Source organism: Linepithema humile, chromosome 4 (assembly GCF_040581485.1).
Source record: "Linepithema humile isolate Giens D197 chromosome 4, Lhum_UNIL_v1.0, whole genome shotgun sequence".
Classification (NCBI taxonomy): Eukaryota; Metazoa; Arthropoda; class Insecta; order Hymenoptera; family Formicidae; genus Linepithema; species Linepithema humile.
The window spans coordinates 4901272-4919659 of NC_090131.1; the positions used below are offsets into that span (position 1 = coordinate 4901272).

General features: G+C 37.5%; 2 protein-coding genes across 3 annotated transcripts; one reads left to right on the forward strand and one right to left on the reverse strand.

Annotated features, from left to right (window-relative positions):
- Window positions 1–8771: 8771 nt before the first annotated feature.
- rad50 (DNA repair protein rad50) lies at window positions 8772–15791 on the reverse strand. Its single transcript, XM_012366524.2, has 19 exons — window positions 15638–15791; window positions 15077–15317; window positions 14236–14379; window positions 13718–14159; window positions 13497–13651; window positions 13233–13431; window positions 12923–13146; window positions 12480–12845; window positions 12291–12411; window positions 11827–12208; window positions 11526–11731; window positions 11099–11436; window positions 10555–10974; window positions 10346–10471; window positions 9986–10261; window positions 9768–9901; window positions 9556–9687; window positions 9292–9485; window positions 8772–9128 (listed from the first exon to the last, which is right to left on the reverse strand). Exons 2-19 carry the CDS (start codon window positions 15305–15307, stop codon window positions 9100–9102), a joined length of 4119 nt encoding a protein of 1372 aa, XP_012221947.2. The 5' UTR covers window positions 15308–15317; window positions 15638–15791; the 3' UTR covers window positions 8772–9099.
- Window positions 15792–15930: 139 nt separating this feature from the next.
- Window positions 15931–18363, forward strand: Tim23 (translocase of inner mitochondrial membrane 23). 2 transcript variants are annotated; one of them, XM_012366449.2, is made up of 5 exons: window positions 15931–16119; window positions 16592–16841; window positions 16926–17095; window positions 17193–17313; window positions 18167–18363. In XM_012366449.2, exons 1-5 carry the CDS (start codon window positions 16047–16049, stop codon window positions 18174–18176), a joined length of 624 nt encoding a protein of 207 aa, XP_012221872.1. In that variant the 5' UTR covers window positions 15931–16046; the 3' UTR covers window positions 18177–18363. The 2 variants fall into 2 exon arrangements, with proteins under 2 accessions (XP_012221872.1, XP_012221873.1); XM_012366450.2 differs by having other exon boundaries at window positions 15933–16119; window positions 17193–17323.
- Window positions 18364–18388: the final 25 nt, after the last annotated feature.

Genomic DNA, 18388 nt, shown 5'->3' on the forward strand with positions numbered 1-18388 from the left:
CCTGCGTCTTTCCCTCTTGCTGCCTGCTCTGAGCACCGACACGCGAGCCGCAAGACGACATGGACCTCCAAACCGATAGTGTGTCGCGTACGACGACGTGTCGCGGCCGCGGTAGAGTCGCGGACGGTCGCCGCTCCGTCGCGAACCGCCACGGGAAGCGTGCACGACAATAGGCGGAACCACGCGTGCGCCGAGCACGCTCCGAGGCGTGGTCTACGCGCCGCGTTCCTCTTCTCTTCTCACTCGTGCACCCTTACCCCTCCGTATCGAGGGTTCGCTCTCCCGCTCGACGATCGTCTATTCGCGAACGGCGACGCGGGGCGCTTCGTGCACCGCCACGTGGTTTTATTGGCCAAATAACGCGTACGACAAACATCCCTCTACTTTCCTCCCCCGCGAGCGGAATCTCCTGTCTCCCGGTGTGTCGTAACAACTCATCCTTCTCTTCTCCTTCTCCCCCCCACTCGCGCCCTTTCGCGGCCGCACGTAGGCACTTTGCGCGAGAAGAGAGGCGATAGTCGTCATGGTGTAAATCGCGTTTACCCCCATCGCGAGTCCATGGCGATCCTCCGCGAAGCGTGTATCAGGCATCTCGCTTTTCGCGCACTCGCGGCTCCTTCGCCATCCTCCGCGGAGTCCTTTAACGTTGAAATCAAGATGCACGGATTTAAATTTACGAGAAATTCTTGCGAATTTCGCCGCTATAATGCCCGCCAAACACTTAGCGAAAAATTAGATTTCGGAATATTAAAACTTGATTTCAGGATTCTATTTAAATATTGTTGAAAATGCAGCTTATGCACAATATACTTTTATTATTTCGATTTACGATGCTCGTAGAATTATCAATAGCTTCGCATCCTCACCTCGCGTCGTGTTCTTTTTTTCCGTATCTTCATCAATTCTTGATATCAGCACGATTTTTCTCTGTCGGCAGCTCGAATTTTCTGTACTCGATAATTCGTGAAATTTATTATTTAGCAATGGCAATCGGTGCAAGCATCGCCGTTAATTAGCGGCCCCTCGTTGTTGCCTTTTTATAACAAGCATTGTTTCCTTTTGAATCAAAAAATATCTGAAAAGTATTTAATCTTTATTCTCTTTCATTCGAAACATTTCATTTTTATTTTGCGCCGTATGCGGCGTAATTTTAAGTACAGTTTTAAAGAATGTTTAATTCTCCAGTTGGCTTAAAGATTACAGGAATGGCTGCTTAAAAATAGATACAACGCTAATGGAGAATTACGATGAATTTCTCCATCGTAAACGGCGGAGCAATTTTTTTCTTGCGAAAAAATGAAGATAACAGCGTACACATAGAGAAAAAATAAAGTAACATTTACACTAGAATAATCAATTCGTCTGTAATTAATAGAATTAAATGTATCAAAAGTGTGTTCCGCAGAATACATAAATATGATTAATCGCGTCTTTCCACATTCATCTCGTTAATTTTAAATTAAACCGCTGTCGCGTTAAGAACGACAGGCACACATACACACGAGGTGATAATAGACATTTCCATTATTCGGGGAAAAATAATGACACCCGCGCACCGAAGATTTCCTCCAACCCGTTATATTAATGTCACATAACTACCCGCATACCCGACTGCAGCTTTTCGTCCCGCCGCCGGTTCTCCGCGCTACTCGGCCTCTAGGGATGGTCGAGTTTCGGTCGCGGGAACGACAGGAAGTGAGAGTGCGAGCGACGAGAAGAAGAGAAAGAGAGATTCTCTGAAAAAGCGGGAGCAAGAGAAAGAGAGGAAGAGGGAGGGAGACAAAATGAGAGGCCGCGCGAGTTAGGAGCGTAATCGCGTTACGTGGTGACTGGATTACACCGCGCCACGTTTGCGAGCTGCACACCGCGAACGCACATACACCTCCGGTATAAGTAACCACCCCGGGATATCGCATGGGTGTCCAGCCATTTGTTACGGGGAAAGAGGGAGAGGGAAAAAGAAGACGATACTAAAACTTTTCCCGTTATTCTTGATCGATTTATCGTTTGTCACGAGACGATTGCTTTCTTTCAAACAACTGTGACAACCTATGAAGGACCACATTAAGCGAGTTTCCGTTGTTTTTCACGGCAGGAACTGGACGAACGCAATGAACTTTCGCGGATATGGGTAGAATAATACGTGTCGGAAAAAAGAAAAAAACACAAGAGACATAAACATATTATTCATTCAAAGATAAATTTGATTTTCGCATTTACAGAGCGTTCCGCTCTTACCGCGTTAAATTTTCACAACGGCTGTTCGGCGAATTTGGAAGGTGATTTTTCCTCGACGAAGGTGTCGGAGCATTACGCCAGCAAATTTAAGATTTTGATAGAAGCTAACTAATTTTAATTAATTTTCATAGATAGAACCACAAGTGGAAAGAGTTAATGCGTACAAAAAATTTATTTAAAATCAAGTAGAAGGAATATATTTCTTCTAGAAAAAGTTATTTTCGACAGATAAAATCTTAAAATAGATGAAAGTAATCATCACAAATCATGTTCGATTCTTGCTTAAGTTTTCCTACCAAGTGTTTTGATATTCATTTTTCATCTAACGTGATCCGAAGTGAGTAATTTAAATTAGTGAATTGATTTTTCGCTCCTCGTTCTGTCCTCGCAACCCTATTTAGCATCCGCGTTGCTTAACACCCTGCAAGAGACACTTTTCCCCATCCCCGTTTTGTTTGTAAGGACGACGGTGTTTCTCGCTCGCGGTTAGAGGAGCTGCTGCGCGTCTCGAATTCCGGCGATGTTGGCGAGCGAGCGGTGCGGAGGTTCGTTTAATAAAATAACCTTGTTACCAGCCCGTGCTGAGGGGGGGGGGGGGGGGTGGCAGCAGTCGACCGGCGGCGTGAGGGGTGAGCGGAGGGCGGGAGAGGGCGCGAGAGAATCCGAGACAGAAGAGCAACGCCGGCGAAGCCGGGGGTGTGACGGGCATTGACGTAGCGCAGAGGAAGGCGGCGGGAGGAAGAGGGCTGCGTGCCGTCGACGAGAAACGAAAGACGGCGGGGGGAGGAGGAGAGAGACACGGCGGGGGGAGGGGGGGGGTACTAATACATAAAGTAGCTTAAAGTAGAAAATTGTGGAAGCGTCGTGATGCCTGGTGATTGCGTTACCTCCGAGGCTTTGATTTAAAATGCAACGGGGGGACTGGCGCCGGGAGGGAGGAAAGGAGCGAGGAGGAAGGGAAGTGTCCGGGGGATGGCGGGGGAGGTGGAGTGTTGGAGAAAACGGGCTGCGAGGGGGCTTGCTCGGTAGCGAGGGTGTGGACGGACGGATCTCCTGCCTGGGAGCCATGTTCCTCCTGCGAGTAACGGAGGGGGACAGCGAGGGGGAGGATGGCGGCGGGGGACGGGGATGGAAGAGAACGAAGAAGAGTAGAAGGTGGTGGCGTCGGCGGCGGCGACGATAGTGATGGTACCCACCGACGCTGTAAAAGCCTCCACATTCACAAAGAGGGTTCCCGGAGCAGCGGGGGCGGGGAGACTTGTGGGGGCGAGGGTGAAACTCTTTCGCGGACGATCCTGCAACGTGCCGCATCGACTGGCAGCTTTGGCCCTCCGACGACGTCTACTTTGTCGTTGCTCTTTCCATTCTTTCTCATCGTGGTGTCTCGTGCCACCTTCGCGACGGAGGCGCAATAATCCTTTATTAGGTCAACCCTTTCTCGTTTGCCCTTCTCGGAACTGGTCCGCGATTTTTCTTTCAACTCGCGATTTCGTCCGATTGCATCGCGAAGACAAAAGCTCCCGTTCGCGCGAGCTTGATAACCGTCCGTTTAATCAATAAATTAAAATGTTTTTGAAAGGAATTAAAATGAATTCTAAATGACAGCGGTTTCATATTGGAAATAAAACTTGCTAGGTTTTTTTATGCCGATAGATACGTAAAAGCGAGTATTTGCTAAATGAATTATCCGTATGCGCTAAAAATCAAACTTTCAGTTTGTTGTTTAATCGTCCGATAAATTCTCGAATGACTCAACAATATATCCGATAACTCGATAAACTCCGGTGCTCGTAAACTCACGCGGCTCAGGTTACTCGGTAAGTCCAGATTACCTGTCCTAATCGTTTCGGACAAATTGAATTATATCGCACGCTTTTACAGAGACAACGAAGTAAACCGCGACAAACCAACTTCGGCGAGAGACGGCGAGAGATAAAGTCGTCACGAATTAACCCATTGTCGTCACAAGTCGAAGCACTCCCGACATCGTAATCTTCAATTGCGAGCGCGTATGCCGGAAAAACTCTGATATTATTTTTATTTATGTATATACATTTTTAATTATTTTAATAATCTAACGCAAGCGCGATGTTGATATTTTTTCAGCTTTTTATTGAAACTTTTTTTCATTGCATTATTTATTAATTCTTTTTTCATTCTACTAATTTTTTACGAACGTGTCAATTTTTGCACAAACAAATTGCACAAAAATTTACAGTAAAACGTATTCGACCACGAAGAGTTAGGGCAACAAATTACTCAAGATCCCTGCGGAGTACATGTCCAGATATATCAAGGAAAAGTCGATATTAGAATGGCTCGTCAAGCCGAATGGTGTCTTTTTAATAAATTGAACCCTTGAAATGCGATTAGGTGTAAACACCCTATTTTAAGGGAGGAAGAGCACGCGAGGGTCGCCTCGTAACACGGCAGAAGCTTTCGTGAGTGACGGCAGATAGACAGCAGGAGACTTCAGAGTTTCCTAGTGATGCTACGGGGGTAAACTCGAGGGTGACAGATGATTTAGCGCGGTGTTCCTTGTGTCAATATACCAAACATCGCGTGGAAATAGTTTGCCCGCTCAAAATGTGCTCCTCATTTTTCCTCCGTCCTTAATCTAGACAAGAGCGACAAGAACGCGCAAAATGATGATCGGCTAATTTTTAATTCAATTAACATCTTTTTATGATAAAAATTTGCGCGAATCTAAAAAGTGACAAAATATATGTTATAGAGATATTAAAAAATTAATAACTAATAATTCTAACTTAGCTCTAGCTAATATTTTTGCAATCTTACTTTTTTATTTTTACAAACTGGAAACATTTGTTTTTTTTTTTTTAGATTTTGCAATATATTATCTAAAATGTAAATCCTGCTAATTGTATGAATTGAAAGCACATCAGAAATATTGTAGCGTGAAGATTTACGACGCGACGTTACGCGAGTTACGTATTCCAATCGCGCCGCGTGAAACCTTATGCGCGCGAAATCCGGAACGAGAAATCGAGCGACCAACGGATGGACGATCACTGTCGAATTTGATGAATCTAGTTTGTTAAACCGCGAGCCGGATTCCGCGCCGGTAAGGGTGGCTCGAGCGAGAGAGTGTGTGACGAGGGTAAGAAAAATGACCGACCGGAAGAAGAGATCCTTTACCGGTGGAATTCGAGTGTCAATCTATATCCCCCTTTTTCCTTCTGATCCCTTTATCCTCGGGGACTTGGTCATGGACGGGAGAATGAGCGTAGGAAACGGAAAAGAAAAGTGGCGTCTGATCTCGGGGAGAATGTAATGCGCGAGGACGAGCAAGGATCGTGAAGGATAAAGATTCGAGCGAGACTACATCGGAAAGCCAGACAGATGTCATCGATATTGACTTTACGTTTGTTTATTGAATTTGATTTGACACTTTACGAAATATCGAAAACTAAGTAAGCAAAATATCTTACATTCTTACATTTAAAAGTTAATTTTATATATATATATATTTCTAATAATCTTAATCAAATTAATTTTTTACTTATTCATAATTGTTTTGTGATTCACGCTAGAATCAATTGAAACTTCAAAGATTACCGAAGCACAGCGCGAATCTTATTTCATGAATCAGAATTAAGTGGAAATTCTCGAATCCTACCGGGCACGTCTAATCCGTTCTGATATCGAAATACAATGTCGAACGGAGTAATTGATATCCGTTGGATTGGACGGGTGCGCCTTCGATCCTCCGCACAAAGGAAGGCGCGCACGGGCTCGATACATTCACGTTAATCTCGATAACCCGATCTATCGGATGTCTTTCTTTTCTGCTCGTTGTCTATCGGGGATTGTTCGAGACTCGATTTCCACCGAAACAGCCGGGATGAGCCGTACGTTTCGCCTCACCTCACTTCGATCCGTCAGTGTATTCCTGTTCCTTTTTTTTCCACTGGCAAATACACTGTGCGCAAATCTCCAAATTGATTTCCGCTTTTTTTACGGACAGAAAACTGAGTAATCTTGTATTAATGTTTCGCAACGTATAACGTGTGATGAATTTTTAATTCGCTAAATCAATGCTGTATTAAACGCAATCACTGTGTATTTTGCACAAAAAGCATATAAATTTTTCATTTATTTTCTCTTTAAATTCTGAACTTTGAATTTATTAAAATGAAATAAAAATACACTTCAAGGAATAATTTCCTATAATTTATAACAACTTATTTATAATAAATAGTCGTCCCTTAACGGGCATCGCTTATTCCGCAAAAATACATATAGAATATGATAATCCCGAGAAATTGAAAGCCCTTATATCGCCTATCCAAGCACTTTCTGCCCTACACATCCTTGCCGTCTCATGGGCGATGCAGGCCGCTCGCTGAATTCTTTGAAAAACTACTTTGCAAAATTGGGGACGCGGCACGTGAAGGGAGAAACGAGGCGGCCGAATAAATAATAAATACGGTTATCGTTTAGTTGATATTTTGAAGAGGGGGTGCGGACGGTAACCCCGTCCTCTCCCCCCCTGCCCTCGTCGTGGGGTCGGAGCGAGAAAGAGATCAAAGCGGATCGGAGATAGAGGCCGGGGGAGATGATCCTCTCGCTACATTTCTATTCTCCAATTGCTCGGCGAGATAGTTTGAACCGCGAATCGCGCACCGCATCGGTCGCACAACAACGCGATCAATCAATCGTGACTATTGCCGATGAATAGGCATCAAGCTAATTCGGAGCGCGGAAGCTCTTCGGCAAAACACGTAATCGTATTCAAGAATGCTGGTGCGAGGTTCGGAATGCAACGCGAAGAAACAAGTGCGATTCATGAAAGAAAAAGATAATGATAAAAATGATAAAATTGAAGATTATTAAAAGATTTCAACAATTTGAAACAATTCGCGATAAAAAATATTAATTTTGACTATAAAAAATTATTATTTTCAATTTTCTTACCCTGAAACTTGAAGCGCAATGAAAGTCATTTCAACAGTACATGTTCCTCAAAATATAAATAACCAATCCTGAAAAATTACAAGTGAAAAACTTAAATCAAATCCGATATTTTTCCTTTGTCTCGGATTGAAATACACAATATTTGGAAATCCGAAGTATCCCCCTGTGGAAATATCGATTTTCGGGAGACCTGAGGCCCACAAACGGTCTCACGTGAAGCCGATGATCGCGCGGGTAGTTCCGTTCTCTCCGGTGTACGATGGCCGGGCGATGGAGCGGCTAATAACGATAACGATACCAGAAACGATAATAGAGTTGGGGGTTTCCGCGGTTTCAACGGCTCTCCCAGGGCGCTGATTGCTGGAACGGTGCGGCGGTCGGTTTCGCCGTCGGGATAGCGGCGCCGCTTCGCCCAGCAATTGCTACTGCACGCAGAAATGCAACCCCCATGCATTAATTTAAATACCAGAGTGTTCCACGTCTATTGAATCAATTTATTGTCAAGCTTCACTTCATCCGACGCATCTCTTCTTTCTTCCTCTGACTTTTTATTCTTAATTAGAGCGATGCAAATCGGAAGCATTAGAAAACAATCCTTCTCTTCAGAAAGTAACGCCTTAAATTAAAAAATATTTTTTATCTAATGAATTACCTGAATTATATATTAAAAAAATACAAGTTGTGAGTATTAAAAATATCAAAAATAAAAAAGAAATAAATGACATTATGCATGTAGAAATTGAAGAACCTTTAAATGGAGCAATGTAGATCTAAAAAAAACAACAGAAAACAATTTTTTGAATAAAAAGTTAATATTTTGAATTAAAAAATATTGCTGATAATCTCTTTGAGTTATGTTAGAAAAAAGTAAAGCATAAAATAACGGAGTATAAATTAATAACTAAAAGTATGCATGCATACATTAAAGAGACACACGGAGGATAATGATGAAGGAGGCGCGTTCAAGAAGGATGCCGACGTGCCGGTGCTGATATCGCTACCACGGCTGGTGTGTATGCGTGCGCGAGTGCGGGCGCAGATGGAGGCGTAACGAGTACACAATGCTATGCAAATTGGTTAGACTCGCTATGCCGCGTCGGGCCAGTCAATCGCCCGGCCGGTTGCCTCCAGTCGCGGCGGCGCGATGGTATTACTAACATCGCTATTCTATTATGACGTTACGGCTCCCCGAGCAGCAGCACAGCAGCAGCAGCAGCCTATTACGGTGCCGGCTCCCTCCAGGCGTTCGATTCGCGATAACTCGCTAACTATAGCGGTCATCGAGACTCTCGTCGGAGAGAGAGACAATACCGGAACGCCCGCCCGCGGCCGACTTCCCGATTGATTTTCGTTATATGTTCGACTGATTTTCTCGCTTCAATTGCCGGTCCCCAGCTGAAAACTCGGCGCTTTTTAACGCCTTTGTAAGGAAAAAAATATAATGTCCCTTTCGTGACACTAATTACTAAATAAATTAATAGATTATGCGATGCGATGCGACAATTATTTAGAACTGCTTGGCATCAGCTTATAAATATTAGCAGAGTATTAATATAAAATACGATCTTAATAATAATGTGCATAATTCGATATCATAAATTTCAAAATAAATTTATTAGAACCAACATCTATATTTCTGCAAACGTAGAAAAATAATGTTTGCTTATTACATATATGATACTTTCAGAACATCTTTTACATCTTTTATCCGTTTATCTCTTTCTTCGTCTAAATAAATATCAACATATTACAAATACACTGTAATACACATTGTAATGGACCAGTGCCGGATCTACACATAAGCTAGATAAGCTACAGCTTAGGGCCTCACATTATAAAGGGGCCTCCTTAGTATATACATAGAAAAGATTAAAAAAAATGTATTTTTTGTTAATAAGATGAGGGCCTCCTTAAGGTCATAGCTTAGGGGCCACAAAATCGTACATCCGGCCCTGTAACGGACAAAAGAACATAATATAAGGACAAAAAATATACATATGTATCTTCAAAGAAAACAGAATAATAAATAACGCATATTACATAAACAAAAAAATATTTGGTATATAAAAAATGGAACGTATACTTCAGATTATTCTAAACGATATCTCTTTTTACTTGGTTGCCTATCCTCTTCGTTAAAATCATCCCAATTGTATCTTTTATTCGATACATTTTTGGACGAACTGGTAGGCCCTCGTAATTGATTAGGACGCTGCTCTTCTTCATCGGATTCGTCTTCACTCTTAATGTGATGAACCAGAGAACTTGTAGGTTCATTAAAATCAGACATTTTCACCGCGGTCATTCCGCTGTAAAACAAATAATTCGTTATTTCTAATTCTAATGTGATATAAAGAATCATATTTTTAAATAACGTACTTGTTTTTGCGATAAAGTTCATGAAATTTCTTATGATTATTCAAGTCGGCAAGCTTCTGTAGGAACTTTTCATCATGGCTGATTATAATCAACTGGAAATTCTTTTGATGTCTTGATCGCAGTTCGACCACTCTGCAATATCAGCGTAACATTAATATTATTTATAATCGCTTAAATACAATTTTACATCGAAGATAAAAGTAAAAGCGTACTTAGTTAGCGTGTCTGCTAAGCTGTTCGCATTTTCTTCGTCCAAATTCGTGGTTGGTTCGTCTAATGCGAGAATACCACAATCCTTACAAAATGTTTCTGCCAAGGCAAGTCTTATAATTATTGACGCCAGCACCTATAAAAAATCGCGAGTTTTGAGTAAACATAATGTGTTTCACTGATTACGAGTGTTAATTGTTCGACGCAAAATACTAATTACCTTCTGTCCAGCGCTGCAACGTCCTTTCATGTCCATTTTGCAGCCGTGTTTAGTTTGAATCAGCTTGTAATTGTAGCTTCTTCTACTGCTGCCTACACCCTCCGTAGGTTCCGTGCAGATTTCGATGCAGCTTGTATCTGTCCCTTTGTAAATGTGCTTCCACAGTTTCTTCATTATCTTGTTGACAGTCGACATGCGCTCCTCATGATAGTCGATCATCGCCGCGTCCAATACTTTGCTGTAGATTTTCAGATTGGCTATAGCGTTTTCTTGAACCTAAGAAAAATATCCGAAATTACATGTTCGATCATTGCATAATACAACGGATATAAATATATATTATTTTGTATATGATTTTACTTCTAACTCGATGCATTTGTTGGTGTAATTTCGACGAGCTAATCGGTATTCCTCTTTTCGCAACTCCTGCGTGTATTGTTTTATTACTCTTTCTAATTCTTCCTGATTTCCGAGTGCTACGTTTTTCTAAAATTACAATTAGACAATTTTGAATCAGTCAATATATTAATATAATTAAACAAATTATAAAATATAAATATATCACTTACTTGGCGAAGCAACACCTGCCTCTCATTTTCTAACTGATCCCACTTCTTCGTCATCTCGTCGTAATTCATATTTTTCAGCTTTTCGCGTAATTTCTTGTATTGTTCCGTTAAAGCTTCTACCGTTTCTTTAATTTTACGCAACGTCATATTATCTAGCAGTTCTCTCCTTCCGATTTCTTGACAAGCGACGTCCTCCTTCAACTTGTTTATCGTTTGTTCAACATCTTTTCTCTTGTTCGTAAGATCTGTTAGCGAATCCTGATAAGACTTTATTTCACTCTCATATCTCGCGAGATTCGCGGTCACGTTGCTATTAACAAATGACTCAACATCGTCTATTATCTTATGCAATTCGGACAAGCGTCTAGTGCTTTCGGCCGTTGATTGTCTATCAACTTCCTGCTTTTGCCAGTTGTCCGCCTGTAATAAAAAAATTTCAATATCTATTCACAAGCTTTACATATTGTTGAATTATAAAATGCGCGATACTTTCGTATTTATTTATAACAAATTATCTTATTTGAAAATATTATAAAAGACGAACCTTAGTTTTTTCCAGTTGATTAGTACCGGAATCTAATTGATCCTCGGCATTCGCCAAATCTTCTCGTAACTTGTCGACCATTTCTATTACAGAAACTTCTCGCGTGAACAAGTCCTCTCGCTTGTCTTTCAAATGTTTTATCTTTTGCATATCTGATTGGATTTTTAATTGTTGTTCATGTAACTCATTATATGCTGCTCTAGCATCATGCAATCTGTCATTATGTTTGTTCAATTTAAGCTGTAGCGCTTCGATATGATTACGAGTTTCTCTAAGAGATGTTTTCAAAGAATCTCGCTGCGCTTGCGCTTCTTCTATGGTTCTTTCAGTTTTGACTCCTAGAAAAAAATATTTTTGTTAAAATACAGAAGATATTAATTAATAATGATAATGATAAATTATTACAATCGCCTATAATTAGCATTACCAGCATTGTTCATTCGACTTTCGAGACTATCAACAATTTTCTTTAATTGTTGTATTTCATCTATGCATCGATCCCAAAATTTTATATCGCCAATCATATCTTTGTATAGCAATAACTTCTTCTCAGGCTCTTCCTTCGATGTTTCTAAACTTTTAGCGGCCGCTTTTGATTGCACTGTATTATTCTTTATTTTCTCTAATTTTTCCCTAATTGGAAAAAAATCAGAAATATATTAAAACTGTAACAAATTATAAATAAGATAGAAATAAAGTGTAAAAAATATATAATTAAATTAACTCACTTCAATTTTGTCAAATCGTGCTCTTCACACTGAATGATCTTTTCCACGATAGGTTTTAACTGCAACATATTGTCGTATTTTTCTTGTTGCTTCTTTAATTCCTCTTCACACTTCTTTAAACGATCCGGTTGATTACGAATTATATCACTTTCCATTTCCTTTATTAAATCAGCAGCTTTCTTTTGTTCCTCGAAATTTCTATGGCACAACGGGCAGCAGGGATCCTTTTCAGATAGTTTTTTAATATATTCTTTATAGGCTGTAGCTTGATAAGCATAAACGCCTCTCTTGTCCTGAAGATTCTTTACTATCTTTGACTGCATCAACAAAGTCTGGTTGAAATCTTTGTAATCGCACACTGTAGATATCTTCTCCTTATCACCTGAAAAGAAATTGCCAGAACTTACACGATCAAAATTATCTTAAAAAATATAAAATTATAAAGAAAATGTGAGTATTCTTACGATGTAGTTCTATTGTTTTTCCATCAATGTCGGATTTTACATGTCGCAGTGTTGTTTCCAAAGCAGTAGTTTTGCGTTCTTGTGCTTGAATCTCGCGTGTTAAAGTACTCGTTTCTTTTTCCTGAAATTTATAATTAATAAGATTTTATAAGCATATAATACGTATTAAATAAAAAACCAATCACATACCAATTGCTGATGAACGCGTTCTAAAGTATTTTTCAATTTCGTTTCTGGTAATTTTTGAATATTTAACAATGTCTTGATGCTATCTCCATGTTTGGTTTTCAAATTCTCCAATTCTTCTTCTTTAACTTGCAACGCTGACTTTTTTAACTCGAATTCCGCCGTTAATGAGCTTAATTTGTGCAAAGAAGAAATCTCATCATCGATTGCGCTTAAGCTCGCTTCAATCTTATCTCTGTTTTTTATTTTGTTTTCGACATCAGCTTTAACAGAATCGACATCTAACGCATTGCTAAGTTCATCAACTTTTTGTTTTGCTGCTTGTAGTTTTTGTTCGATAGACTCCAACTTATTTCCCGCTGCATCAATCTAAAAAAATTAAAAATTATTGTCTTCATTAAAAACTAAATACTTTTATGTTAGAATTTTTTATGAGAATGTATTACCTGTGCTATCTGACTTCGAACTGCAGCAATTTCATCTCTTATCTCTGTTGCTTCCTTCTCCTTGAGAACTTTTTCCGATTCTATCTTTGAATGGTTACTACGCAGCACATCAACTTCCTTCTGCAATTCTCTTTCCTGTTTCAGCATGATCATTCTATTTTCCTCTACCTCTCGCTCCACCTCTCGCATCTTTTGTTCCAATCTTTTCGTACGAGCCTTCACCTCTGTATATAGAATTTTTGCAAGATTTGGTAAACAAAAATATTTGTTTAATATTGAAAAAGCAATGTGGTTACAAATTTTCAAATACCTATTTCAGTGACGTCTGAACCAACTGTATCAAAATCCCATGCTTTTAGCGCATTATTTAACAATTGATTACGACGAACTATTCTTCTCTCCTGATCTTTTACTTGTTGCTTTAATGTACCTACGGTTTCTCTTCGTGTCGCTAAGATATTCGAGATCCTAGTTTCTTTTCCGCTAATACTTTTAATTTCAGCTTCATTCTGAAAACAAACTGATGTGTAACGCGAATAATTAGAAAAATGATTACAAGCATATTTATTTATACCTCTGTTATTTCATCATTCTTCTGTTTTAATTTAGTAGCATAAGATTCTATGCGTGCATTTAACTCCTCTGTTGTTCCTTCAAAGATATTTTCTATAGTTTCTTTAAGCTTTTCATATCGTTCCTTATGCATGTTGTATTCCATTTTCTTTTTCTCTGTAAAAAATTTATGTAAAAAAAAAACACTTTATTTATAGTTTTATAAATTCCCACTTAACTTACCTTCCTCAGCCTGAACATTTTTATACTCTAAATGAAACTGTTGCACTTCTTCAATTTTCTGCTTCAAAGGCTCAAGCTGCTTATTAATATCATTAATCTTTTCCTTTGTAGTATCCAATCTCTTCTTCTGATCCTCAAGTTTGGTTTCTTTGTCTTCTACTTCAGATACAAACACTTTGAAGGTCTGTTTCTCTGCATTCAAGCTTCGAATGTCGCCTTGTAAATCTTTATACAGCTTTGAAATATTCTCCAAGGCTTTATTGAATTTGCTACTATCAAAGATTTCATCAAATCTCTCTTTTAACGCCTTTCCTTGATCAAATGGCCAGTTAAGCTCATCTTGATGGCAAAATATAACATAATTTAGAATTGATTTTGAAACACCTAATGCTACACAGAGTTCCGCATCAACATCAGCGCATCGATTGGTTATTGATGCTTTCTGTTTTAGAAAATCAAAAGAATCAAATTAAATGAACTTAAAATATAAAAGCTACAAAATAGTATAGTATATTTACTTCTTTTTTATCTTTGCTAACTCTGGTTACAGTATTGTCAAGAGTCTTAAATTTTTTCCCTGCTTTTGATGATTCAATTGTTCGGGATACTGTGTAAGTATTTCCCGTGGCATCAACTATTTCTGCTTTAACGACACCTCTCACCTATCAATAGAGATAATGAGGCAATAAAAACAATACTATTAATAATCCATCTCATAATTTTCAAAATTTATAAAATTGAATAAAAAGACTTGACAAATCATAAAATTATAAATTTAAAAAAATAATGTAAACTAATTATTAGGATATTTATTAAGGATTTTGATTACACTTAAAAAATTGATATCTATTATTTCTTAAAAATCTTTTAGAAGTTTTAAATAAAGAAAAAGTGTGGAAAAATTCAAGAAATACTTAATAAAATATCAAATATAATAATGAAAGAACAAAAGAGTCAACGCTAGAATCAGTTGTGATGGTTAACGATATGTCGATTTTGTTTTGTAATTTTCCTGCACTTTATTAAATGTCTTATTATTTGATTATGAAATGCATATGGATTTGTCAGAAATTATATGAACTTTGAATTCTATATTTTGTAATTTATTTCACATTGAAGAAGGCCTAATAAAGGCAGAAACGTCTGTGTTTATGTCATTTTTTGTACATGTTTCGCATGTATATATAGCGATGATTCTTTTATCCTTTCATTATTACGTTTGATATTATCCCTGGAGTCTTTAATTTTATTTTAATTTAATAAAATGACATAAATAATATTTGATATTTATAGAAATAATATATAATTATAATAAATACAATATCAATCAGATTAATATAATTACAGTCACACACATACCGAGCCAGTTGTTGCCAATACAGGATCGTGTATAAAAGATTTTCCTTTGTCCGAACCCGGCGGATATTCGCCTGTAGTAGCATACTTCAATGCTTCGATAATCGTGGTCTTGCCGGTGCCATTTGGCCCAAGAATTAATGTCAATGGGCAGGAAAAACGTATTAACGAGTCCTCATTGTCATCGCCGAAATTGCGTATCCCTCGAAGGGACAATCGGCGTATTTTGGACATTTTGTCTTATCTGAAAAAATGACGCATAATGGTTAGTCACACTCATTGATGCGTAAATAGACCGGATTTGTACTATCAATATTGGCTGCGGTCCACTTGACGCTACAAATATTTCGAAACGTCCTTTTAATGAAGAGAGAAGGAGAGAAAGAACGTTTCGAAGCATTTGTAGCGTCAAGTAGACCACAGCCATTGTTGGATTTAACACTTCTTTACATTCTTTATTAATAGATGATATAATTATTTGTTTCTATGATAAGAATCAGTATTCTTTTATACTCAGTTAAATAACGAAACGATGACATGTAAAGATTAAAGAGATATACTTACAGGACGAATACTCGACAGGGTTTGCGGATACGTGATGATCAAAACGCGCCAAATCACTGAATGCACATGGGTGTACCAACTTGTAATAGCTGCGCAGAAGAATGACGACGGTTAAGCAAGATACACGTTGTCTCTATCGTTTGCCAACATGCGACGTCTAATAAGAAAATATGTTTTCTAGGGATTTTGTTTGACATCATATTTATTCCTAGAAAAGAAAATTTCTTATTCGACGATCAGATGTGCATTGAATGACGAAGGGAGTATGAATCTTGCATCATTGCGACGATACGTCATTTCCGACCCGGCGTTCTCGGCATGCTCAGTCCGGTTCCATGTGTTTCGTTCTTCGTGATTATCTAAGTCTCGTGTTTCATCTAATAGACAAGGTTTAAACTATTTTGACAAAATGATAGACTTTCGCACTAATCCGAAAAACAGTGACAGCGATAATGGAAATTACAGCAACACTAATATACCTGGTAAATAAGAAGATCTTGAATATTGCATAAGTATTTTGGCAAGCTCTCTACTAAATCTCTTTCAATCGCGGTCTTTTTAATTTTTTATAAATCTTACAAAATTACTTTGAATATCATCGAATGGAGAACTGGAAATTGTGTGGTTATATAATTCCTAAAATTATGCTGTCATAAATGATTATTTCTTCATTTAATCATTTAAATTGGTGTCAAAGCATATTCTTAACCTAACCTTATTACATCAACGAATTTGTAACAATTTATTTTTTAATTTTGTATTTACTATTTAAAAATATTATAGAGATGTGAAACAATAAAGGTATTAAAAGATGGAAATTTTTTTTAATTTGGAAAGTAATATAACTAATTTTTTGTAACATAAAAGACATATAAGACTAGTTAGTTATATAAACACATTATGAATAAATAAGTTTTACCTTATGTTATATTAAAATATTTTAATTTTTTTCAGTTACTTCACAACAAGGTTTAGCTCCACTTAGTCCATACTTAAATTTTGATCCCTCGTATCTTCCTGTCAGTCAACCAGAATTTATATTCCCTGAGGGTGCTATGAAGCAAAGAGGCCGCTTTGAGTTAGCTTTTAGTCAAATTGGAGCAGCATGTATAGCCGGTGCAGGAATTGGCGGAACATCGGGTTTATACAGAGGCATCAAAGCAACGTCTATAGCTGGTGAAACTGGCAAACTAAGAAGAACACAGTAAGTCTTTATATATATATATATATATTTTTTTTTTTTTAATTTTTAACTTCTAATAAAATATATTTTATTTCTTCCTTCCAGATTGATTAATCACATTATGAAGGGTGGTGCTAGTATGGCAAATTCGCTCGGGGTTATAACAATAATGTACACCTGTTCTGGAATTGCTCTGACTTGGCTCAGAGGCACGGACGATAGCTTTAACACAGTAGCCGCAGCTGCCACAAGTGCCGCAGTATTCAGATCACCTGGTATGCAACATGACACTTGCATTTATTATACTTATTTTTAATTCCTTAATGAAATTAACAATATTTAGTAACGAGTTGTAATGATATTAAATTTTAGCTGGAGTTAGAAAAGCTGGCATTGCAGGCGCTCTTGCGGCGGGAGTTGCAGTAATATATTGCATGTGGAATAACGGAGGCTTGCGGTCATTGCAACGTGTGAATGGATGGAAACACCCTGCGTAAGAATGTGTATGTGTTTAGTAAAGAGTTTAGTCAAATTATATTTCTGTCAAATATTTTTACCATACATTTCATTGCTGTTTCTGCAGCAATTACGACAACGGCAATATTAAAGATGTAAAGTTAAAAATTTTTCACAAATTGAATATTTATTTATAAATTTAGTTGGGATAAAAAGTGAATTATAAGTAATTTTAATTGAACAAATAATACGATAATTATGTTATTTAGCAAATGTTATGATTTAGATTAAAATTATACAATAAAGTATAGTTTGTAAAATGCCTTTTTATTAAATTTAAATAGATGATATAATATAAAATTATAATTCTACAAAGAATACTAAGAATTTTATTTACTAGTAAAGCCAATGTCTTCCGTGTAAAATATATATGTATATATAGCTTGCGTGTATTGTATTAAAATATTTTAAAGTAGTAAATAGTCTCAATCAAATTCTGGAAATCTTTTTATTGAAATAAATAAGAGTGTGCTGCGCGCACATGGAAGTAAATTAAACTGTCGTTTAAGTTGAATAAAGTATTATTACTACTTAATAAAACTACAGTAAAAATTCTATATTTGCTCATAAAAATAAAAACATTTCCTTTTTTGTATTTAATTAACTAATGTCATATTTTGCTAAATAAATTACTTTCCAAAATAATAGAATTTCAATTTTCTTTTTTATTTTTATCGTGTTATAAATTAGTCAGAAATCAGTAATTAAGTAAATAGAAAAGAGATTGTAGATAGGAATTATAAAGAATTACGAATTTCTCTCTATATATAATACGGTTCATAAAGTTTTAAAATTTAATGAATATTCTAATGCAATTTCTTTTCTTGCAGATTGATATGATATCAAATTGACATCTATATAACAAAGATATCTCCGATGCATTCTCATATCCTCATGTTATCTTGTACATAGAAAATCTCAGCGAAAGACACAAATAAATTATTGAGGAGATTAGGACCAAAGAAATTGAAAATAGCACTGTGTACATACGCAACGTAAATAAACAGACTGATGTTACACATGCTTATATCTGCAAAATTAATTATTTCCTA